Here is a 26,497-nt window from a genome sequence, read left to right on the forward strand (position 1 = left end):
CTTCTTCTTCTTCTTTTTTATAAAAAGAGACTTCTATTAAGTATGAAAGAGTCAATACACAATCATGGCTAAAAGCCGGAAATCCTCATCACAGAGTGTAAGGTACAGTTAGGGCACAATGATGCCAAGAGAGTCTGTAGGGAGCCGAAGAGAAGAAAATAACATGATCCCATTCCTTCATGAAGAAGACATGCTTTGCTTGTGCTAAACTAGACGGTCCCTGTATACGGGCCCAAGTGGCCATTAGGGTACGAATAATATCTCCCCAAATGGTAAAAATGCACTAAGTGTCATAAATCTGGGTGCCCTCAATCACCTGAGTACATCTAGCCTTCCATATCTGCCATGCAATGATGCTGGCAATAATCTCCAAGGTGGTATCAAGTCTCCCCAGGGAGGAATATCTTTAAGTGTTTGGGCACCCCTCCAAGTGTCCCTCCAAGGCTGCCTACCTAAATGCCCATGTGTTGAGAAGTAGCCTCCACACCTTTCAAACGTGGTACAATTCAATAGCACATAGTTCTTTACCTTGCCCGTTTTTGAAGTCGCACCAACACATATTCAGCTTCATTCTTCGCTCTCTCTCAGCCATAGTCACATGGAACGCAAAATGGGGACGGGGAACGAGGACGGAAAAGACTGAGAGTGGTCATTCCCTGTGACTATATAGAGTGACATGGGACGGGAATGGGAACGGGAAGATGCTGCCATCCCCAACATTCCCGAGTCTAAAAATGCCCATTCCCTGTGACTATGCTCTCAGAACCCATTTTTGGCCTTTGACCTGCCACTTGTTGCTCCATACACCTGCAGCCGCCTTGTCTTGCAGCCATTCAACCTGCGAATACTGTCTAGAAATTGCCCAGTGCTGCTTCTTGCTTGCCCATTCTGCCCTAGAGCTGATCACGTTGTGGCATGTACAAAAGGTTGATATCACTTGGCATTACATCCCCCAATGTGGCCTCTCCCCCTGCTCCCAGGATGTAGTCTCCCTCCAAGAGCAGACAACCATGAAGAGAACAACTCCTTTTCTTTGAGCTTTTTACCTCTACAGAGGATTGTAGTCCCCAATGGGTGGACGCTTGCTTTAAACCAATAGAAGGAACTTTTTCTTGGTGGGAGGAATCTTGGAAATCCGGTATGGCATGTAGCGAATCCCCCAGATATGCATAAAGCTTTGGATACTAATTTCCTTTTTTCATGAAAACAATCCAGGAAAGGGGGGACCGGCCCAATTTTGCTTCCTGGTTTGTACTCAAAGCAGCTTGTTGACCTAAAGAAGCTAAGAAGCTCTAATTACCACTTGTAGAAACTAGCAAGATTGAACAGGCTTTATTACGCTAGTAAACCCACTTAATCAACACAATAATGGGTACGAGCAAGAGTCCAATCCACAAACTACTTGCATAAATCCAATACTGGAATGAAGGGATGTAATGCATGAAAAATATGAGTAATCACCATGTAAACATGATGCCTAAGTGTGTTTAGTCTCTCACCAAGAGAATGGAAATAGCCTTCCACAAGCCAAGAGAGAAGCCATGAGCTCCAAGAAACATAAGTTTCCATTTCTAAAAATGATCATCAAAAGTTACAACCATGGTCCAAGTCCCCTCTTTTATACATGGACTTGTCCCATTATTAACCCTATTGAATAAAGTTCCTACTTTATTACAAACCATCCCTTCCCAAAGATTTTGTCCTCAAAATCAATAACATGTACAATCTCAAAGTATGAGACTCTAATGTAATCAATGGGAAGTGGTTAAGAGTTCTCAAGTACATCCAAAGCACATATACAATGAAAATCCGGATGTATACAAGTCCACAAAGCTTCAAGCCCAAAGTGTATGAGTGGGACTGTTATGACAGCCCTTCTAGTCGATGAAGACCCTTGAAAATCCTTCATTTAGACTCCATATATTGGGCTGAAAATGATATGTAAACTCAGCCATATGTAGCCCACATCATAATCTTTCATTAGGATACGCCATGAAGCTTGTTGGAGTAGAAAAATAGACCCAATAGTAGACCTTCCCAAAGCTGTCCAGAAATTACAGCATGTATACTTCTCCTCATATTACCCAATTTGCTCAAGTAAACCATACCACTTGGTCACGGAAAGTCATCCACAAGTAAGCCATGTTGTTGGACATACTCCAATGATTGCCAAGTAGCCTCATCCATGGGTAATTGCTTCCATTTGACAAGGTATTCATCAATATTCCGATTCCTCAACTCTCTTGTCCTCTTGCCAATAACCCTCTCCGGCTCATAAATGATCTCACCTTCTTCATTCATGGGTGGAAGCTCTTCCATCTCTCGAGGCAAAGATCCCATAAACCTCTTAAGGTTAGATACATGAAACACATTATGGATCCTTGTCGAAGAAGGCAAATCCAACTTGTAGGCCAAATCACCAACCCTCTTGATAATCAAGTATGGTCCATAATACCTATGAGCCAATTTTGAGTTGGTTACACCTTTGAGAGTGTTATGCCGACTCTTGGGAAGCTTCAATAGCACATAATCATCCTCTTAGGTGGTAGACTCTTTGGCACTTGCAAAATATCTTCATACTCCTTAAGAAGAGTTGCCATTTCCTCATCTATGTGCTGTCCACTGCCTTCCATCCCCTCTTGGGTAACATGTAACACATAGATAGTGCCAAAAGCCTTAATCTCTTTCTTGAGTCGCCTTGGAGTGATCAAAGAGAGCTTCTTAGGTGCATTTGCAGCAAGTACCACTTGTTGCCCATGATGTAGAAAGCTCATGAAACCTTGTTGAAGGTTCATGTGAATGTCACCAAGTGAAGCCAACCAATCACACCCCATGATAATGTCGATGGGACCCATATCCAAAACCACCAAATCACCGTCCCAAGTGTATGAAGAGGATAAAACCACTTTTGTAGAAGGGCAAACCAAGCTAGTCTTCTCACTTTCCCCATTTGCCACTTGCACTTGGAACGTTGTAGGTGTCTTCTTTGTGTTGAGTTTGAGAGAGTTGATGGATTTAGAGTTGATGAAGCTATGAGTGCTCCCGGAATCCACAAGAATATGTGCAACCCTCCCATTGATGGTCCCCACCAACCTTAGTGTGCTTGGGTTCTTGCAACCCGCCAACAACTCTTGTGAGATAGAGCATATGCAAGCTGAAATTTCTGCATTGGTAGGCATGTCTCCGTCCACAAGGCTTTCCTTAACTCCACCTCCCGGATCAAACGGAAACTCACCATCCTCCGTGATGAAAGAATGGTCTTCAAGTGACTCCTCATGTGCTTCTTCATTGCAATCCTCCCATTCCTCAATGTCATGAGAGTCATCCTTGTTCTCTTCCTCATCCATGAGGATCATAGTGGCCACAATCTTCTTTGATTTGCACACATGCCCGGGTGACCACCTCTCTTTGCACTTGAAACATAGCCCTTTGCTTCTCAACTCCTCAATCTTTGGATCATCCATTCTTTGAGTCTTCTTGAAGGGTTGAAAGGGCTTCTTCTTCATGAAGTCACTACCCTTTTTGGCATCAAATTGATGTATCTCATTCTTTGGCTGTCCACCCCCAAATGATGTAGGAGTTCTTGGATTAGAGGATGGTAATGTAGAGGTAGGACCTTTCCCAAAATTGTAAGAAGTAGTGGTTGGTTTGAGTGTGTCTTTGGTGAAGGTCATGGGCTGAGACCTCTTGTACTTTGGCTCATAGAGTTCGGCTAACCTCATAGCTTCTTTGAGAGAGCTAGGCCTTTGAGCCGACACATCCGCCTTGATGAAGTGTTCAAGCCCATGCACAAACTTTTTCATCTTCATGTCTTCACTCAAGCCTTCCACGTACATTGAAAGCTTCAAAAATCTCTTGATGTAACCTCTCACCATCATCCCCTTTTGAGAAAGCTCATACCATTCTTCATGGTATCGGTCGAGCACTAAGGGTGAAATGAAGGCCAAGTTCATCTCCCGCTTCAATCCTTCCCAAGTTGATGGCGTGTTCCCTTGTTTGACCAAGTGCCTCCACCATTGATGAGCATAATCTTCAAGATGTAAGGAGGAAAATTGTACCATATCACGCTCACTTTTTGGGTAAAGTTGGAAATAGGTGTCAAGCTTGGTAGCCCACTCCTCCAACTCTTGTGGAGATGACCCGTCACCTTTGAACTTTGATAGTGAGATTTTGTCTTTGACATCCTTGGAAGATATGTGGGATGGGTTATCATGTTGGGTAGAGGGCTTGAATCTTTGCATCTTCGAGTATGACTCCATAAATTGTGCAAAGTCTTTGTAATCCCTCTTGATGATATTCGACAATTCCATCCACTTCTCGTGAGCATCCCTTTGTCTTTGGGCAAAGGACATTTGATTCCAATCGAGTGCAATCTCCTCATCATTCACAAACACCTCATCCTCTTCCCTTGAATGCATTGCCCTAGAAAAGGTAGGACCCTTTGATGCATTGAGGTGAGACAAACCCGAATGAAAAGAAGGAGGAAACATGTCCTTGACAAGAGGTCTCCGTGCATCCGCCATGAATCCCCAAGTGGATGCTCCCAATGGATCCTCTTGTACGGCCTTCATGGAATCCTCATTCAAGATGCCCTTGCCTTTTCTTTGCTCATAGTCACCATAATTCCCATGCTTTTCTTGTGCTTGAGACTTCCCAAACTTGTCCTCCATCACACCAATCCGTGAGGATAATGTTTCAAAATGAGAATCAAGCTTGGAGTCTAAGGTCTCCAACCGTTGTACAAGCATTTGCATAAGGGTGTCATGGTTAACCGCCGCTTGTGTCCCTTGAGGAATTTGATTATGTACATTGCCCCCATTGTCTTCATTGATGAATGCATCCCTTGCATCCATATTACCTTCCATGTCCTCATCACCAATGATCATTTCTTGCACAACATCCCCACCCTTGCGTGGTCTTCCCTTCGGCATAGTGAAGAAATGCAAGATGTTGGTAGAATGCCCAAATGATGTCGGAATTGGACAAAAGAAGGTTCTATGGGTAGGTAATGGTGTCTACTATCCTCCCAAATGAACACAGTAAGAATTAGGTGTAGGCAAGTACTCTCTGTTTTAGGGTTTGTGCGGGACAGCTGAAAGTAGTAATTTGGCTCTAAAACGCAAAATATATGTCGGAATTAGGATTTTGACGGCTCTATAGAAAGCTAACGGAAGATAGAACCTACCCCTAAAAGCATTTTGATTCAGTCAAGTATATTCTGTTTGACTTTGACTGTTGAACTACAGATAGAATAACTAATAGTTACCTGATAGTTGCTTAGTCGGATATATGTATCTTTGCTCAGTCGGATTGTTGCTCAATCGGAATTCTACTCAGTCGGATTATTGCTCAGTCGGAGTTTGTTATGATCTGGTTTGTCGGATATTATCTGTTAGTGTCTTGTGACATTCTAGTTACAACAGTTTAAACTGTCTGAAGTCGCCTATTTATAGGGGCTTGTAGTCGTCTTTTACAACAACAAGTAGTAAGAGAAGAAGGAGAAAGCAATGTATGAATCATCTTGATCAATCAATCATGGTACTTCAGTTCTGTTCTGTTATTCTCTATCTTTGTTCAATCTGTGTTCTCTATGCTCTGTTGTGTTTAGTCTGATGTGGGAATTGAAGTTAGTGTTGCTTAATGGGGTTGTCTTTGCTGTGTCAGTAGTAGTTAATTGTGTTGTGTTTGAGGACCCCAAACACATTGGCGATCCTGCTGGTCCCGTTCTGTTACGAGAGGGGAAATGAATGTCAGAGGGGGACAAAAGAGTAGGAAGGGTTTACTATACCAGGGCTCAGGCCCGAATTGGTAACCCTGACCCGTTTCATTATGCTGACGAGGGTGAAGATGATCAGGAACACCAAATCCCTGAAGAAATTGTTGTAGGCCAAGGGGGGGAAAGTTCAGTTGCACCAGAGAGGAGGCTCGTGGGGGGACTTCTAGGCGCCCTAATCCTGACAGGAAGGTCTGCAGGAGTTAGAAGGAGTCTTCAGTTCAACCCATTAAGGGGGGCTACCAGGCAAAGACCTAGGAAACCACCTCCGCCACATCCGATGGCTCAACAACTACCCAACCCTAGGGTGAAAGCAGCTAAATTCAGTGGAGGATCTAAGGAGGATGCTGATTGTCATGTAGCTCAGTTTGAGACAAAATGGGAAGCAAATGGGTATACTGTGTTGTACAATGATGCAGTTAAATTGCAGCAATTTGCAGCAACTCTAGAAGGGAAGGCCATGAGTTGGTTTAGCCAATATGGGATACCACACTTCCCAACATATGATGATCTTAGAACAGCCTTTTTACAGAGATTCAGGAAGGAAAAGACTCCAACAGACATTTTAAGAAAACTCCGAGACATCAGACAAAAGAAGATGCTTGTAGAGGACTATGCTCAGAAATTCAGAATTCTGGTTGAAAGGTTACAGGGAAATGAGAGACCCACCAATGAGATGCTGGCCGGTTATTTTCTGAAAGGCTTGAGAAGTGGGCTGAAAAATGCAGTGGCTAGCATTGATATTGCAGGTGGAATTAATGATTTGGTAATTGCAGCAGCTCGAGTAGAGAAAAGACTTGGAAGCTGCAAGGGCAAACACACCAGAAAGAATGATTCGGATTCCGATGACCAGCCAGAGTCAGCATCAGATTCTGAGCAGGAGGATTCAGAAGTAGGATCCGACAGTGAGGAAGAAGAGGTGAAGACAAAGAAAAAGCACAAGACCAAAGCAAAGCAATCCAAAGAGGAGGATTTGGTAAGTAAATTGAGAAAGATAGGTTATTCTGTTGCAGCACCAAAAGAAAAGAAGTTCTGTGAAATTTGTGACAAGGATGGGCATACGACAGCTTTCTGTTGGTATAATCCCAAGAACAGGGGTCAGCCTACACCTTATGCAGGTAGAGGCAGAGGTGAGGTTGCAGCAAACCAGGCCGCTCCAACTAGGGGCCGAGGAGTATTTCAGAGAGCAAGATCTGATAGACCACCATGGAGGGAACAGGAAAACAATGAAGGAAGACAGGCAAGAGTCATGCCTTGTGTTTATTGTTCAGCACCAGATCATTGGATAGGGCCAAATTGTGCCTTATGGGTGAAACATAGAGAAGAAAGAGGTGTCCCAGTGCTTAGGAACAATCAAAATAACCAGCAGGGGCAGCAGCAACAACAGAATCAACCAGCAGCTCAAGCAAATGTAATCATGATTCAATTAGAGGATGAACAGGTACAGGTAGAGCAAGGTCCAAACATACAGGAGCAGCAAAGTAAAGAGCATATTGAGGATATTGAGGTATTGGCTGTTACCAGGTCTAAACAAAAGGGACCAATTGATTGGAAGGAACAAAAAGGCATCAGGGACCAGGTCCAAAGAAGAATTTTGAAACATCAGGACAAGCAAGAAGAATCGGAGTTGGAGGATGAAGAAGAGTTAGTTCTGCATCAGTCAGAAAGCAATGTAAAGATGAAGGATGAAAGGGACAAAGATTGGTTTGAGGTACTCATAAATTCTCCCTTGCAATTATCATTAGATCAGTTGTTAGCTTTGGTTCCAGCATTTAAGGAAAGATTGCTTAAAAGACTTCAGGGTCAGCAGTCAGGAGATCATCCGACTTTGGTTCCAGCAGTTAATACCATTGATCCAGCAGATGTTGACTTTGTGGTTCCTGTCATTAAGGTTGAGTACCAGGGCAGGGTGTTTGATGAAGTTCTTTTGGATGGAGGATCAGGGGTTAACATTCTCCCTGAAATTGTATACAAAGAAATGGGTGCAGCAAGTTTAGCCCCAGCACCATTTCAGGTGAAAATGGCAGATCAAACCAGGGTGCAACCATTGGGAATTTTGAAGCAGCAGGAAATTGAAGTTGCAGGTATGGGATTCTTGGTAAATTTTGTGGTAATCAGAATGTCAGAATCACTATCACCTTATGAAATGTTACTGGGTAGGCCTTGGTTTAGAATGGCTAAAGTTAAACAGGATTGGGGATTGAATGTGGTGGTTCTGACCAAGGGGAAAAAGAAGATTACTGTAACCATGCAGGGTAAGAGAAATATGTCTCTTAAAGAAAAGCCATTGTTTGCACAGACAATTAATCTTGCTGAAGAAATCGAAGATGATGAGGAGGAACAGTTTTTAATGGCTAATCCAACAGTGGTGCCACTATTTGATGTTGATGTAGAAAGAATATTGCAGCTTGTGGAAGATCAGAATTAGGAAGAGTCTGAGTTCTTGCCAGGTCAAGAGATTGAAGGGACAGTGTTCAGACAGTTGCTGGAACAGCAAACAGAGATTGCTACCAAGGAACAGATGGAACAAGAGCAAAAGGAGGCAGGAGAGATGGCTGTAAGGATTTATGACAAGAAGTATGGCACGTCCAGTCGGGTTAAAGAAGATGATCTTAAGGAATTGAATTTGGGTACAGATGCAGAACCAAGGATGGTGAAAGTAAGTGTGCAGGTGGAAGGACAATTTTTGGAGGATCTTTTGCAGTTGTTACAGGACTATATAGATGTCTTTGCTTGGGAGTATTCTCAGGTTAAGGGTATAGATCCTGCATTACATCAGCATCGGATTAATTTACGAACAGATGCAGTTCCAGTGGTGCAGCAAAGGTATAGGATGAATCCGAATTTTGCATTGCAGGTGAAGGAAGAAATAGATAAGTTGTTGGCAGTAGGGTTCATTAAACCTGTGAGCCAGGTGACATGGTTATCTCCAATAATTGTGGTACCTAAGAAAAATGGGAAGCTGAGGGTATGTGTTGATTACAGGAAACTCAATGCAGCAACCATAACAGATCCTTTTCCAATGCCATTTTGTGATGCAGTGTTAGATGCTGTAGCAGGTCATGAAATGTATAGCTTTTTGGATGGCTTTTCAGGTTACAATCAGATTAGTGTTGCTGAGGAGGATCAGCATAAAACTGCTTTCATTACTGAGTTTGGTGCATATGATTTTACTGTCATGAGTTTTGGTTTGAAAAATGGACCACCCTCATTCAATTATGTGGCACATAAGGTTTTTGAGCCACACTTACAGGACTTTATGAGAGTATTTGTTGATGATTTCTCTGTTTTTGGTAAGAAGGACTTACATCTGATGCATCTGAAGTTGTGTTTGGAGAGGTGTAGGCAGTTCAGACTGGTCTTGAACCCTTTCAAGAGTGTGATTGCTGTGAAGAGTGGGATTTTGTTGGGCCATGTGATCTCACAGGAAGGCATGGCAATTGATGTAAAGAAGGTTGAGGCTATTCAAACAGCAAAGTCTCCTACTAATGTGAAGGAAGTCATGAGGTTTGTGGGTCAGATTAAATGGCATGCCAGGTACCTCCGATATTTAGCCAATATTTGTGCACCATTGACACATTTAACTAAGAAGGATGTACCTTTTGTGTGGGCTGAGCCTCAAGAGAAGGCATTTCAATTGTTGAAGAAGATGGTAGCTGTTGCACCAGTTTTGCAGCCACCAGATTGGACTCTACCTTTCCATATTTTTGTTGATGCCTCAGATGTAGCAATAGGGGCAATTTTGATGCAGGAGAGGGTGACAGGATGGTATAGGCCAGTATTTTATGCCAGTCGGATATTATCATCTGCAGAAAGGAATTATGCTGTGACTGAAAGAGAAGCTTTGGGGATGGTATATTCCTTGAATAAGTTCAGGCATTATTTGTTGGGGAACAGGGTAATATTTCATGTGGATCACCAAGCCCTGCTGTATCTGATTAAGAAGCCATTGTTGACAGGAAGATTAGCCAGGTGGATGCTTTTGTTACAGGAGTTTGACTTTGTAATTGTCCATACTCCAGGGAAAGAGCATGCTATTGCTGATTACTTTAGCAGGTTGGAAACTGGAGAAGCACCAAGTGGGGTGGATGATGATCTACCAGATGCCCCATTGTTTGAAGTTCAGGCTGCTGAGTCGGATTCCTGGTATGATCAGTTTTTGACATTTTTAACTGAGGGATTTATGCCAGTAAAATTTACTCCAGATCAGAGAAGGAAGTTTGCTTTGAAGAGTAGACCATTCTTAGTGATTGCTGGAGCATTGTACAGAAAGGGAATTGACCAGGTGATAAGAAGATGTGTACCTGAGTATGAGCAGAAGGCAGTACTTCAGGAAGCACATTCAGGAACAGCAGGAGGACATTTCTCAGGGGATATTACAGGAAAGAAAATATTGCAGGCTGGTTTGTGGTGGCCTACAGTTTTGAAAGATGCCCATGACTATGCCAAGAGCTGTGTGATTTGTCAAAAGCTTGGACAGCCAGATAATTCAGATAGGATATCAGATCATCCTATTTTGCCTTTGGAACCATTTCAGAAGTGGGGAATTGATTTTGTGGGACCTGTCAAGCCAACAACTCCAAGAGGTAACAGGTATATCCTTGTTGCTACTGATTATTGTACAAAATGGGCTGAGGCTGTAGCTCTGAAGGATAACAAGGCTGCAAGTGTTGCCAAGTTCTTGTATCACAACATCATGACCAGGTTTGGGTGTCCTGTAGAATTAGTCAGTGATAGGGGAACTCACTTTCTGAATGATGTAATTTCTGAACTAACAAGAACTCATATGATTATGCACAAAAAGTCTACAGCTTATCATCCCCAGGCCAATGGACAAGCTGAGAGTACCAACAAGACATTGGTAAGGATCCTCAAGAAGATTGTGCAGGATAACCAGAAAGATTGGGACTTGAAGCTGGACTCTGCTTTGTGGTCTTATAGAACAGCTTTTAAGGTTACAACAGGGATGACACCCTTCAGGTTGGTGTATGGATTAGAAGCAGTTGTGCCTATGGAATTTGTGGTACCAAGTTTAAGGGTAACTGCTGAGAAAATGTCTCCAAGTTTGTCAGTGAAGTACAGGAGCAGGTATTTGATGCAGTTGGAAGAGGACAGATTAGTTAGTTCTTACATCACTGAGGTGATTCAAAGAAGAAGACAGGCTTGGGTGAGTATGAATGTCAAATTTAAGGTGTTTCAGGTTGGTGATTGGGTGATGGTGTACAATTCTAGGTTGGGACCTCATCCTGGTAAGCTCGCACTGAGATACAAAGGGCCTTATCAAATTGTTGAAGATCTGGGACAAGGAACCTTTATTGTGGCTGATGTTTTTGGAACTAGGGTTGAGAAACCAATTAATGGATTCAGGTTGAAAAAGTTTCAAGGAACACCACCACATTTGGATTGGGCAAGTTCAGCATTGATACAGGTGGACCAGGTGAAAATGGATCCAGAAGAAAGTCCGACCATACAGGGATATGGGTCTGCATCGGATTCGGACTCAGTCGGATTTTGCTGGGTCGGATCTCAGATAGTCGGAGTTTTTGAAAATTTTCACAATTTTGCATGGTGCCTTGATTTGAGGGGTGAGTGGACACTTAAGGAGAGTATCATTTCGAGGCAGCCAGAGTTTGATCGCACTTTTCGCGCGTACCAGCGTGTGCGAGTTCCTTTCTCTTCAGCGTCCATGCAAGACCACTCGCGCATTTTCTCTGCATTTTCCTTGCCCTCGCCTTTCACCATGCCGAAGGCTAAGAGTTCTGCAGGCATGCAACCACCAGCGGAGGACGAGCAGCGGGATGCTATGAAGAAGAGGCTTCGTAGGAAGGGAGCACCGATGAGAGTTGAGGTTAGCAGCTCTGAGGAAGAGGAGCGTGCGGCTGAGGAAGACGACGAGGTTCCTACACCGTTGTCTACTGGCAAACTAACACAGTCGCTGATGGATCCCTACACCGATTTCAAAGTAGAGCTGGACAAGACAGCACCCGGGAATGCAACATGGTTGAAGCAGGTCGGTTTGCGGGAGTTTGCAGGCTTGCCGTGGGATGACTGGAGGAATAACTTCTATGCCAAAAGCCAGGTGGAGATACTCCGAAAAACGAAAGGCGCAATTTCTTCCAAGGTGAGTATTACTGTGGAAATGGTTGCAGAAGTATTTCAATTACCCTATGTTTCGGATGCTGTGATCCCTAAATGTCTTGATGAAGCCTTGAAGAAGGAGTTTGGTCCCAGAGAAGGGGGTAGACAGTATTATATGTTAAGGAATGTTAACTATGCTAGGAGGGAACAGCTCAAATGGTATCTTGAAAGACTGTGCTCTATTATAAAATTTGATTACATGTCGAAGGAAAATTATGCACCATTGTCTTGGGCAGAAAAAGGAGAGGAGGTTAGTTGGGCACATTGGTTATTTGACAAGATTCATGGAGAAATCTTTGGGTCGGACAAAAGAAAGACACAGTCCAATAGTAGGTTGAGTGCTTATTTAGCTGCTATGTTTCAGTATGCACAGAAAGTGGAAGTGGGGGAGATTATGTTGCCCGATAAAGAAAAATACAGCAAAGTAGAGAAAGAACAGCAGTCTGAGAAGGTTGTAGAGCAGAGGTCGGAATGTGATGAGTTGGAGCCTGACAAGAAGGAGTTGTATCAGAGCATGCTTCAAGTTGGGTACAGTCCGACAGAGGCCTTCAAGGTGATATATGGAGCTCAGAAAAAACCGTATGTTGAGGATGTAGAAGTGCAGCCTTTGATTGATGCATCAGGTTCACAAACACCCAAGATGTTGGGGAAGAGTTTTACACTGTCCAAGAAGAGGAAACTTGAATTGGGGGGAACCAAGTTAGTTGCAAAACTTGACTTTGGAGCACAGGTGGTGAATCAACCAGGGTTTGTGGTGAAGGATGTGAATACTGCTCAGCAGTATCTGAAGGCACTTCAGTATTTCATCGAGAGTCAGCAGGAGAAGATTGAGCAGCAGCATCTTCTGAATGAGATAGTAACTTCAGAGGATTACCAGGATAAAAGTGCACAGATGAAGCAGCTTGAGGAGGAATTGAAGCAGACAAAGCTGACGCATATTGCTGAAAAGGCTCAATTATTGGAACAACATGCGTTGGAGATAGCTAAGGTTAAGATGTCTTTAGGAATCTTCAAGGAATGGACAGCAAAAATGGATGAAAGGGTTACATCCGAGTTGGATAAATTGGCTAAAGATAATGCAGAAATGAAGGTTGATAATGAAATAATGCAATTGAGACTTCAACCTTTACAAGTGCTGGAAAAACAGATGTTGATGAATGAAGAGTTGGATGTAAATGGAGTGCTGATGGCACAAGGGGATGTACAGATTCTGAAGCAACAAATGCATAGCACTATGCAGGATTCTTGGGGAATGATCAAGGAGAGGATGTCAACCATGATAAATTATCCTTATGATGTTATGAAAACAGGGTTTGTAACTCAGCATGAGGCAAGTTTGGTAGAAGAGGTTGGACAGTTGAAGAAAGAACGTGAGTATTTGATTCAGCAGGTACAGGAACTGAAAGAGATGCAGAGTGTGAAGATTCAAAGTGATAGGACTGTGGAGGAAATGTTTCAGGACCTAGAAGTTCAGGTGGAAGTACCTATTATCAATTTAAGTGTACACACAGCAAGTCAGAGTGAGCAGCCAGTGGAGACTTCAGTGGAAGATAAATCCGCAGAGATGACTGAGGAAGTTCCAGTTGTTGAAGGGATGCAGGCTGAGCAGCCAAGTGATGTAGTACCTGAAATTTGAAGAAGCAGTATTTTGTCATGTGGCCGGTCTTTTCTGATCAAGGGATTGTGAATTCAAGTCCGATTTCTTTGAAATCAACCACCGGGCTGTGCCATGTGTTGAACTACAGATAGAATAACTAATAGTTACCTGATAGTTGCTTAGTCGGATATATGTATCTTTGCTCAGTCGGATTGTTGCTCAGTCGGAATTCTACTCAGTCGGATTATTGCTCAGTCGGAGTTTGTTATGATCTGGTTTGTCGGATATTATCTGTTAGTGTCTTGTGACATTCTAGTTACAACAGTTTAAACTGTCTGAAGTCGCCTATTTATAGGGGCTTGTAGTCGTCTTTTACAACAACAAGTAGTAAGAGAAGAAGGAGAAAGCAATGTATGAATCATCTTGATCAATCAATCATGGTACTTCAGTTCTGTTCTGTTATTCTCTATCTTTGTTCAATCTGTGTTCTCTATGCTCTGTTGTGTTTAGTCTGATGTGGGAATTGAAGTTAGTGTTGCTTAATGGGGTTGTCTTTGCTGTGTCAGTAGTAGTTAATTGTGTTGTGTTTGAGGACCCCAAACATTGACCAAAAAGTCAACATGACTACTTTGACCGAGATTGTGATATCCGATTAAGGGGTTCTATGGCTCATTTGAAAACTCTCAAAGAGTAGAATAGAGTCGTGTAATCACTCGGACCTAATCCCAAAAACCCTAGGACTGAATTAGGGTTTTGTAAAATCCCAGAAATTCCCAAAAATCGGTCCCAAAGCTCAATCCGGCTACAAATGATTGGTGTTTCTCCCCTTGGTAGTTGTGAATAACTCTTCAAGTGTATCCATGGAGTAAATCTCCAATCAATAAGCTTGTTTGGCTCCCTTGTTGGAAAAATTCCGCCAGAGCCTCCTTTGTAATTGGAACCAAATCTCAAATGAAAATGCAACTTCTCAAATCACAATGCAATACTCTTTGTATCCCACAATGTCATGAAAGATCATATGCACTCTTTGTCCATCAAAGCATTTGCAATATCCACACAATATGACGGAAAAGGGGCCCCATTGCCCAAATGCATCCACAAAGTCGATGGTGAGGATTGTTGAGGACGCGCGTTGAAGCTTGCCGATCTCCCGGCCAAGCTCTTCTCACCCCTTCACCGAGTTTTCCTCCAAGGTGAAGGTTGAGGCCATTTCTTCACACCGGTGTACCTAATCCCCCTTTGTACCGCTTTACCAAGCAATCACGGCACAAAGAGTTCAAGCCATTCTCCCCTTGGCCTCTCCAACCAATGCCAAGGTACCCTCACACATTGCTAGATTCTATAGAAACTTGAAGTGGTAGCAATGGTGAGTGTAGGTACAAAATGATGTGGATAATATCAAATGATAGAACAAGTTTGTTGGCTTACAAGTATTGAGCATGACTCATGCCCTTTTACAATTTAGAACTCATCAATAAAGCATGGACTCATGCCTCAATCCATCATCCAAAAGCTCCAACACAAACCAACAATTCACAATGCCCTCACCATGGCATTTGCATAAGCATTTGTTAACCACAATCAAGGCATTTGCAATTGCATTCCAACAATCCCTTTCACATCATATTGACAAATGCATGCTTCCAAAACTTATGCTCTCTTATGCCCATGTGTAAAACATAGCATTGGCATGGCTATGTATAGCATCCATAGTGTCCATATGGCATCAAGATGAGCATGAGGGACTCCAAAAACATTGCATAAGCTTGCTATTCCATCAATGGCATGCCAAATGAGACATAATGAAGAAAATCCCCCAAAATGTGATCTATGAATTGGCCAAGCTCATGTGGAATCAATTCCTTTCACCATTGCCATCAATAATGCATGGAGAAGCAATATTGGCATGTGAATGGTCAAGCTTTAATGGTTAATTTCTGAAAATTAGGGGAGTTTGAATGTGTCCAACCCTAATCCATTCCCAAGCTCCACCAAATGCTTCAAACTTGCAAGAAATTGATCAAACCACTCACCAATGTCATCCGGAAAGCTTCAATGGTAGAAAATGTTGAAGAAGCCTCTTGTTGAAGAAAAACGTAGCCTCTTTTTGCTCCCTGATTTGCAGCCAAAGAACACCATTTCTCCCTCCCCATTGGCCATGAAATGCTCTCCAAAATCTCACCAAAAAGGGCTAAAACACTTAGCAATCCTTCATGAAGCTTGTGGCTAAGCTTCATAGCTTGGAGGAGGCATGGAAGAGGCAATGAAAATCAACGAAAATCAGCCCCAAAATTCAACGTGGAAGTGAAAATTCAGCCCCATTGCTAGTCTCCATGCTCATTGAGAGAAGAAATCACCATAATATGATGCTTGCAGCCATCTATGTTGAGTAGAACTTGGCAATGAAAGCTCAACTTTCAGCCATGGAGAAAGGTTCACAAGCTCCCAAATCTTGAGAAAAAATTTGCAAGAAAGAGGCTCAAATGAAAGATCTCAAGAAGCTCTACAAAAACCCTAAGGTTTGGCATCAAAACGGGTAAAGGAAGAGCATCCCATGGCTATGGAAAGCTTGAGGAAGAAGAAGATGATTACTAAACGTGATTAGCAGAAAAGTTAATTGCAATTAGTCACTTGCCCTAAGTTTTGGCCCGACTACCCCAAATTTTTGGTCCAGAGGTCCAAAATTTGGTCCAGAGGCCCAAAATTTGATCCAAAAATGGCAAAATTGGCCAAAATCACTCAAAATTCAAGCAATTTCCATGAAATGCTCACCATCTCCATGAGATTAAGCAAGATTAGAGAAGATTTGTCAAGAATCACTCAAGGATTACAAGAAAATGAGAAAAAAAAAATGAAAGAAACTCAAATTTTCAAGCAAATTTTCCCAACAACCCATGCATGCCCATGATCAAAATCAAGAGCTCTGATACCAATTGGAATGAAGGGATGTAATGCATGAAAAATATGAGTAATCACCATGTAAACATGATGCCTAAGTGTGTTTAGTCTCTCACCAAGAGAATGGAAATAGCCTTCCACAAGCCAAGAGAGAAGCCATGAGCTCCAAGAAACATAAGTTTCCATTTCTAAAAATGATCATCAAAAGTTACAACCATGGTCCAAGTCCCCTCTTTTATACATGGACTTGTCCCATTATTAACCCTATTGAATAAAGTTCCTACTTTATTACAAATACATGTGCAGCTTACCCATTTACAGGATTGTACATAACAGTTACTCTCAACATAACATGGGCAACACTCATTGGGTCTTCGTATGATGCACATTCTAAAACTGCATATGGAGGAAAGCATTGCAGAATGGAAGAAGGCCCACGCCAATGATTTGGCACTTCAAACAGCTTGGTATTGGCACGAACAAATTGCAGAATGAAAGGCAAGCATCCCCAATAAGAAGACAAGAATTGGGACCTTGCCAATCAGGTCCTGATTGATTCCTCTATTTGAATGAAAATGCAACTGCTTGTTGTCTTAACGTTCAAATTAGAGCGCACACACCTAGTTGGAAATGTCACATGTGACCGACACACAGGAGGGATTAACACATTGATTCAGCAGCATCTTATGCCTCTGTACTCAAAGAGGTTGAGAAAGACTCTGCACGTCTTCCCTTCGATGCCAAAGGTAGGTGGGCATAACCTTTGATCCATTTCTCCCAAGATCTGCTTCTCAGCAGTAACTAGCAAAGAATGCCCAACCTTTGATACCATGTAAGAAAACACAACTATATGTGTTGCAATAAACACAACCATGTGGTGCAATTAACTTCACTCCCACATTCAGCATCTGCCAATACACAACAGACAGCTTGCCACTATGTATTTAATGAGAAGCTTAAATGGCTATTGAATTGCTCTCATGGAGGTTGTGTGTGTTCAATACTAAAGGGAGATTGGGCTGCACCAGACGATGCACAACAAAGAAGAGTGACAAACGTGGAGGTGGAAGAGGGCCTTTATAGGCTCTGGAAAAACACCTTTTGGCTAACTTCAGGTTGGTCTCGAACAACCCAAGGCCCAATAGACAGTATTCTACTGGCAACCACAGTGAGTTCTGTGGCTTTTACAAAGCTCTCACTATGATTCTAGTGTGTTTACACTACATGTCACCCCATCTCGCTTGAACAAGCATTCCGAAAGTTGTTAAACTGTTCCCAATTATCACAAGGTCTCATAAAATGCCTTAGTCCGGATACACAGCATCTACGCTGCTCAAACATGGCTTCTACTCACAAAAAGGACCTTGCTAGCCAAGACCTAGGCACAACATAATAAGGGTGGAGAAACTTTCATTGCTTTGCTGTGTCCTTTTTCTTATTGCATGCATTGAAGTACTGAACTTTTTTTATTTGCTTTTCTGTGTCTTGCAGTCATAGCAGTAGGCTTCTTTTAGTGCTAGCACTTTAAAACTTGTAGCTTCCGTTTTGGGTGACAGATTTATTGCACCTGTTTATGGATATGAACTTCAGAGCTGAAAGCCTTTGATGTTCACATGATGAGCAATATATATTCAGTTTTTTATCTATCCTTTATGCATCGCAGATTTGAGCTAGCATTCTGCCCGGATGATCAGTGATAAGCACTCAATGCTCACAATGGTTGTTTATTCATAATATGCATGGTAAAACTGCAAAATCTCTCGTAGTTGGCCATGTGCACTGGCATTGGATTGGTATGAGGAGTTGCTGTCCAGGATGCCACGTAGTGCACATGAACACAGAAACTTGGGCAGGCAAAAGGAGGCTATGGGCTTGCAAAAGGAATCAATCAAAGTAAAGCTTCATAGGGCTTAGGGCTTATGAGCCCCCTTATTACATGAGCACATTCCACATGATGGTCAGTGTGTAACCAGCCTAAGAAGTTTGCTGAGTGACTCTGAATGCCTTGTTCTTGTATTTTTGTAATTCAACTCTCACACTGCTTCTCCACCAGGCTTTCAAATCGTTAAGAACAATCAAAAAACACTCAGCCCTTCACATTGAATTAGAGTTGTGCTGTGTCACTTGCTGAGGAGGATGTGAAGTAGTGCCCAATTTTTGCAATGTAGCTCATGGGCACTCACTCTGAGGTGTAGAGTTGGCAACTCTTACAAATGGACAGCAGGAACCTGCAATATGTGACTGTGTGCAACCAATCTATATAAATAACACCATAATGATCTACCCAGAAAACCCCCCCAATACAAGAAGGAAAAAAAATTCTTCCAGATCAGTGTAAATTTTAACAACACTACAAGCTTCTATGATTTCTTAAAGAACATTTTCAAGCAAACCCTAGCACCAAAAAAAAAAAAAAAAAGCTGAATGTGGAGGAATTCATGCACTTAGCAAATGTGTGAAGGCTGGTTTTCTTAATTTATTTAATTTTTTAAATTAAAAAAAGGCTAAAAGAATAAAGAGAAGAGAAACCGGGGTTTGGCGATGCCGGTGTGGTGGCCAGTCTTAGTGAGAACGTCCAGGCATTCCTCCGACGGATGCTCACCACCATGAGCGTGCTGGGAAGCCATGAGAACAACAATACAACGAGCTGCAGTGCTAGAACCTCAGAGGTATAAATTTACTTTTACGCAATCTGAAAAGAAACTTATATTTCAATAATTACAAAGTCTGGCTTGTTGGTATTAAAAAAAAACTTATATTTCAATAATATGGGCTAGGCTACTTAGATTTGATAGTGACATGCCCTCAATAGTGCCTTTACTGGCACTAATTAATTAATTAACCACTAAGGTTTATTAAACTTTGGTCTCTTTCTCTACATACGTTCGCTCGGCATCCGTTCGATGTTCGCTCCCTCAACATTCAATGTTCGTGCTCTCTATCAACGTTCGCTCCTTCCATCAAAGTCCACTCTCTCGTGAACGTTGATTTTTTTCCCCTCTCTCTCATTCGTTCAATGTTTGCTCTCTCTCTCTCTCTCTCTCTCTCTCTCTCTCTCTCACCCGCTCAGAGCAAAACCGCGTGATCAGGATGGATATCATCAGAGTGGACCAGAGAGGACATGGACTAGCCCCCTTAGGCACGAAAATGGCTCATTACAAGAGCCATTTTCTACACCTCTCACCATATGATTTTATCACCCGCCCATGGCGTACATGGATGTACACCTATCACATGGGATACGTTGTGCCATTGGACAGATCCGGACCTCATCACACCAGCTGCGGATTGAGACAGCGTGATATGTGCATCAGATCTTGGATGACCGCATTTGTCAGCTATGCTACCAGGAGGCAGAGACAGAGGAGCACTACATTTGCCGATGTACAGTCTATTATGAGATCCGAGGGAGATATCACTGCCTCTTCCGAGAGGGTTTTGGGCGGTTACACAGGGTCATGGAGTTTGAGGATCAGAGATGTCTGGGATTGTTTCTACTTAAGCTCAGGAGACACAGAGAGACCCTCTTGGCAGACAGGAGACCGAGCCATGATGTACCTAGACAGAGGACCCTGATAGATTTCTTCGGCACCAGCACCAGCAACCCAGCCCACACACCTCCTGATACCTCCTCCATTGGGCCATCAAGGCACCGACCACACTCCCAGGGAGTCACCCCCACTAATAGAGCAGTCATCTTATGTCGTGCTCGTCAGCCATGCCCACCAGGATCCCGACCATGGCATCCTCACCATTGCCAGATCAGAGCCATTATTGCCCGGCATCGGAGGCGTCTACCTCGCTTCTACGACCTCTCCATTCTAGACAACCCCATGGCGGAGATACTTGATCTAAGGAGAGGGCAACACTTCAACTAATCAGCATACATGGATCTACCGGATATACATTTTCCAGTATTTTCTACTCAGTATCATCTCGGACTCTTACAATTATGTTCTTATAACTGTAAGATAATCAGTTTATTGTGCTTTTTAGACTCATTTAGTTGTTCTCTTTGATGAGACACCAACTTCAGATGTACTCTCAGTTTTGGTCTCATAGGCCATTATGGCCTCTTAGACACGTTAATATATCATTTCATTCTCTCTCTCTCTCTCTCTCTCTCTCTCTCTCTCTCTCTCTCTCTCTCTCTCTCTCTCTCTCTCTCTGTGGGGGCTTCTGCCCAGCTGAAAAAGGCGATGCAAGCTCTTTTTAAACCTGTCGTAGAAGATTCAAGAGTGGAAGCATCTCGAAGAAGAAAATAAAAAACCCAAAAAACAATAATAACAATGGGACCCAACCTTTGGAGCCATTTCAAGGCTTCCCACGCAAAGCTTTCCCCAATACCTTTCATTTTCAAAACCTAAGGTTCAAACAGCAAACAAATTAATTAATGTGCAAACAAAATTTTGTCCCCATATTAGGGCACTCAAAGGTTACTTTAATTTTCTGCAAATATTATAAGGTTTTGTTCGAATTTAAGAAATCTCCTCTAAATCATTCTATTTTGAGCAATGCATCCCCTCCTTTCTCTTCGTAACCATTACACCAAGTATGGAACTCATAGCACGTATGCGACTCGGTCATCATTTCTCTCTTCCTAGCATTCCACTCCTTTATATGCACAACCAAGCAACAAGCAGGCCAGAAGCTCAGATGGTGTACACAAGTAGATGGCAGCCGTCCCTTGTTTCCTTGCATCCCCCTCCATGCTTGCACAAGGTTGGGGTAAACAACACGAAGGAGAGTTGCCTCTCTTCTCTCTCTCTCTCTCTCTCTCTCTCTCTCTCTCCCTTCCACTACCTTTTTGTCATCCATCATGGGGTAGAAGTGGCTAGTGGAATTGGTCTTGGGCTGACATGGACCCCAACTAGGTTCAAGTCTTCCCAATCGATTGGTCTCTCTAGATCATTAAATCGACGTAAAGCCTCTCTCATGTGTGTGTAAAACCTTTCTACCGACCATCGTGGGGCAAAAGTGGTTAGTGGAATCAAATTTATTATATTTGGTAAAATGCTTTGTATATAAATAGATGTGTGTGTGTGTGGAGAGAGAGAGAGAGAGATGTGCAGCTCCGGGCTTCTTCTGCGCAACATCGTCTACCTACTTCCGCCATTTGCTGCTTCTATAGCGTCGACCGGCTGTCTGTTGTGCTGCTGGTTCTACAGCGCCAGTCGTCAAGTATTTCTGAAGTGCCAGCCCCGCCCTGCCCATTCACTGCTGTCTGTTGTGCTGCTGGTTCTACAGCGCCAGTCGTCAAGTATTTCTGAAGTGCCGCCGCCCTGCCCATTCACTGCTTCTGCAGCGCCAGCTTCCCCTCCTTCGCTGCCTCTGCAGTGTCAGCTCTTGGTCGACTTTCGTTGCTTTATGCAGTGCCAGCCTAATATTGTTGCACGCCAACCTGCCACATGTTGTTTTCGTGCCTCCATTTTTTCCTCTGCCCCAACCTCTGTCTTTCAATACTCTTCTCTGTACATCCCTTTCTGAGTGTGTGTGTGAGAGAGAGAGAGAGTGTTGTGTGTGTGTGTGAGAGAGAGAGAGAGTGTGTGTGTGAGAGAGAGAGAGAGTGTTGTGTGTGTGTGTGTGTGTGGAATACTGGAAGATTTCTACTTGGCCTCTTCATGTCAGGCTCAGAATAGTACAGTCCATTGTAATGTCCTATGTCCAGTTCTATTTGCCTTTGCTGCATTGGTCCTCCAGGGATATTTCAGCCTTTATGTCTCAAGCTATGGAGATGTTATGGAGGACAAAAACTGCTGTGAAAGCATTGAGACTGATGAAGATGGAAATGGTGTGCTCTCCTAGGATGCATGGTGGACTTAATGTCCTCAATATAAGATATCATGTACTTGCAAGGAAGGCGACTATGCTGCATACTTTTTTCCGCCAACAGCAGCAATGGACTTGTATGCTAGCATCCATGTGTGTCAACATGAGGAATTGTGCTTATGGTCATTGGATTACTGATCATTGGGAGGTTGCCATTGGGAGATTTGTAGGGAAGATACCTGGCTGTCCTTTCTCTACTGCTCTCATACTTGACTGGAAACAAGTACTTTCTAAGGTCAAATGGGCTCCTGATAAATTGCTCGGGGACAAACTCAATGAGGAAAGAAAGTATTCATTGGAGTGCCATCTTTGACATTCCACTCGCTTTACAGGAACCTGTTCGGGCATACAATCTCATGAAATTGGGAATTAGATACATACATGATGTGGTAGATGATCAGGGCTATGTCTTATCTTTTCCTCAGGCCACTGCTTCCTATGCATTGGGAATGCATCATAGGTCTATATGGAAGAAAATTGCTGATTTATTACATTCTTTTCTACCTGTTCCTCCTGTGGGGCTGACACAGACAGGCTTACGGATTGGCAATTGCAACCCTCTGCTACATGCACTCATCCTGTTCCTCTTCCCGCCTTAACCTCCGTTAAAGCTTACAGGCTTCTTCAGCCTGCTCCATGGATTCAACAACATGCTAATTCTCTATGGCATATAAGGAAGCCCCTCTCATGGTGGGGCGGAAGAATCTCGGGATGTTATGGAAGTGTAAAATGCCATTGAAACAAAGACTTTTTCTTTGGACATGTATGACAGGCACATTGTCAGTGGGGGTCACACTTGCTAAACGTCGCATTGCACCATCCACATGTTTAAGATGTCAGGCTCCTTCAAAGACTGTTCTTCATTTGCTTTGGCACTGCCCGTGTTCTAGGATCCTCCTCAGGAGTTTTCAGATTATCTTCAGCTCCGTTTCCCGAGTCACAGATTTGGGAACCATTTCTGGCTCTTTGGCAGATTTATGAGGTCTTTGTCTCAATACTCACTATTTCTCTCTTGGGTGAGATATTGGGCTCTTTGGACAATCTGGAGTGAGCATAATTTGGCAAACTTGGGTCGGCAGATTCACAAGTCATATGAATCTTTCCGAGCCTCATTGCGGCAATCCTTATATGATGCCTGCCATGAGGGTGATATGGATGCTTCTTGCATAGAGCTTTTCTTTTTATGTTTCTGATCTTTGGGATACTCTCCATTTCAAAGACCTCCCATCATGTAAATTTATGAGCATATAAATATACTGCATTGGATATTACCAAAAAAAAAAGTGTGTGTGTGTGTGTAAGGGCCTCAGTGAACTATTTTGTATGGCTTCTTCTCCATACCATGCCAGTTGGCTTCGAATCAGAACGTGAATATCAAGGTCTATTATCATGCTCACAAGAATGATGAGCACAGGAACAAGGTTCCTTGTACTAAGTTTGGCAAATCTCTCCAGGAGCTTTCTCGTGAGAACGCTTTGTTCATAATATGGTGATTGATGATTTTGTGGACAGTAAAAAAGACTAGCAACTATTGAATCCGTATTTCAGGTTCGATATTCCTCTATGTTGGTTTCACCACTAAAGAAATTCTCTAAAAATGTTGCAATGGTCTTCTTTTCGGGCAAGATGCCTCTTGCAAATGAGGTGGCACAATGGATAAAATCAGAATTATAGGGAAATGTGGTTGATGGGGTTTGTATTGGACTACCAGAGGATTTTATGAGGTTCTTTTTAAAGAACCTAACATAGAGTAGCCTTGCTGAAAAAGTAGCCTCTCATGGTTGGCACTCAATTGGTTCATGTATTGCCATGGTCGGCGAACAAGGATTATGAAAGTGTCATTAAGCATAAATGCCCAGTGTGGGTCACAATGAAGCATTTCCCAAAACAGTTCTGTGAGCACTTGCCTATGTTAGCTGCTTCATTGGGTAAGGTTATTTATCCTCTTTGACTTGTTGAAGATGGAAATCGCTTCATGATTCTCTAGGACACAACTAGACATGTTGTTCCTTCGGTCTCTATTGGAATAAAATGTACTGATGATAGGAAATTTGGGATTAACCATTGGTATTATGACCTTATTTGGGGTACTTTTGCTGGTGCATGCTTTAAATGTAAACAGTTTGGGCATATCTCCAATAAATGTCCTACTATGATTCATAAGCCACCAGCTATGGCCCAACCCTCGATGGCATTAGCTCCGTATTCTAATTCTCTTGCAAATTGCATTCCTCTGCCTAAGCAGTAAGAAAAACCCAAAGGTTCTTTGTCTGTGATTAATCAACAAGGTTTGTAAGACTACACCACCTACTAAGTCTAAAGAGTATAATAGATCAGGATGGTTTTATCACCCCGAAAAAGACTTTCAAGGCACCTTTGTACAAAATCCGTAATTGGACGTAGACTCAAGAGAATGTAGCTAATGATGTGGATTCTTTGGCAACTAATGCTCTCAACACAAAAGCGATTCTTGCTGCTAATGCGGTCTTGTATAATTGGGTTCAAGTTTGTACTGGAGGTACTCATCTCTGTGATAAGCATGATGTTATTTGGAATATACTATGGGATCCGGGGGAGATATGCGCATATGGATGATGGTTAAATCCTCTCATTTCTCCGTTATATGTACATAGGATGCTTCCAATAAAGTCTATAATGTACAAGGTATTTGCAATAAAGTCTATAATGTACATAGGATGCTTCCAATAAAGTCTATAATGTACCTAGGATGCTTCCAATAAAGTCTATAATGTACAAGGTATTTGCAATCCTCATAAATGGAGATGTTTATGGGATTATGTACATACAATAAAACTAGATATAGTTTGTTTGCAAGAACACAATCAGCATGAGTATGGTGGCTAGTTTGGCCATTTTGGTGGATATGACATTTCCTATGCCGGAAGCAAACAATTCTTGAGTGTTGCTTTTCTTTTGAGACATGAACTAGAGCCAACATTGGAATATAATGTCTTATTGGGCCGATGTATCATTGTGCAATGTACTTTTCAGGTTAATTTTTTCCAATTTGCAAGAGTATATGCATCTTAATCTTCCCATGAGTGGCAAAGGATTTGGAATTTCTTCAATTCCTATCCTTGTTTATCAAATACTTTTGTTCATGGAAATTTTAACAACTCTCCATGAAGGGAGAATAATACATCAGGCTTTTCTCACATGTTACATGTTGAGTGTCAAGCTTGGGACAATTTCATTTTGCAAACAGATGCCTCTGATCTTTGTCTCTCTACTATGGCTCGAACTCCAAGTTTCACTTATCGCCCCATAATGCTTTCACTCAATATTGGGCAAGATCGGATAGATGATACTTGTTACATACTCGACAGTATAACTCCTTTTCATGCAGGCTTTGGGTTAATCATGCCTCAACACTCTCTGATCATTCACCACACTATGGTTGGCTTTATATTTTCATATGCCCTTATGGGAACCTCCTCTACAACATCAAAGACTGTTACACATAAATAACAGCTATCTTTCACATGATCCCTTCAGATCTTTGGTACATGATGCTATTTCTCCACTTTCTACTCGGTTATTAGATGATATTGACTCTGTTTGGTTTTGTTTTGTTCAACGATGCAGATAGTCATTGCCGACTATGATGGCAGGTAATATGTTGCAAAGAGTTGAAATGGTTGAGAGACAAATCCAATCACTCATGTCACTTAGCCATCTTCAAACTCTTACAGAAGATCAACAAAATGTTCTATGTGAAGCCAAAGCATGTGTCTCTGTGAATCCACAAAGAAAGATATAGAAATGGCAAATCAGATCTAGATGTAAGAAATTCCAAAATAAAGGTTGCTCATCTAAGCAATTTTTTAAAAGCTTGCATACTGATACGCAGAAACATAAAATAGTGCATATTAAGAATTTTGATGGCACATGGACATCCACAAAAATGGAGCTTGCAACTGAATGTGTCAATCATTATCAACACATTTTCCAGAGTTCATTCTAATGTCCTAAATGTTTAGAAAAATTTCTTAAAATGTGTGCACTCCATTGTTGAGGGTGAATCTGCTTTAAGACATGATCTCCCCTTCACTGAGGAAGAGTTGACACATGCGTTATATGGTATGGAACGTTGGAAGTCACCTAGTTGGGATGGTCTGACAGTTGAATTCTTTGTTGCTTTTGGGATGAGCTTAAACTTCCGATTTTGAAGATGACTAATGTTGCATGGGAAATAGGACATATGTCTGATTCTTGGAAAGAAGGCCTTGTCACTTTGGTAC

At 42.4% G+C, this 26,497-nt stretch overlaps 1 protein-coding gene across 2 annotated transcripts in view; it reads right to left on the reverse strand.

The window, feature by feature from the left end:
* The window catches only part of NUDT3 (nudix hydrolase homolog 3), a 167,634-nt gene extending 148,517 nt beyond the window's left edge, over window positions 1–19,117 (reverse strand). Inside the window, exon 1 of one of the 2 annotated variants that reach the window (XM_086810333.1) lies at window positions 18,936–19,117. In XM_086810333.1, coding sequence (XP_086666459.1) covers window positions 18,936–19,033 — 98 coding nt within the window. In that variant the 5' untranslated portion in view covers window positions 19,034–19,117. The remainder of the gene's footprint in view (window positions 1–18,935) is intronic. The other variant, XM_086810332.1, reaches the window with a different exon arrangement.
* Between the last annotated feature and the right edge of the window lie 7,380 nt (window positions 19,118–26,497).

This window comes from Cibotium barometz, chromosome 16 (genome assembly GCF_041138505.1).
Source record: "Cibotium barometz isolate CiBa-2024 chromosome 16, ASM4113850v1, whole genome shotgun sequence".
Lineage (NCBI taxonomy): Eukaryota > Viridiplantae > Streptophyta > Polypodiopsida > Cyatheales > Cibotiaceae > Cibotium > Cibotium barometz.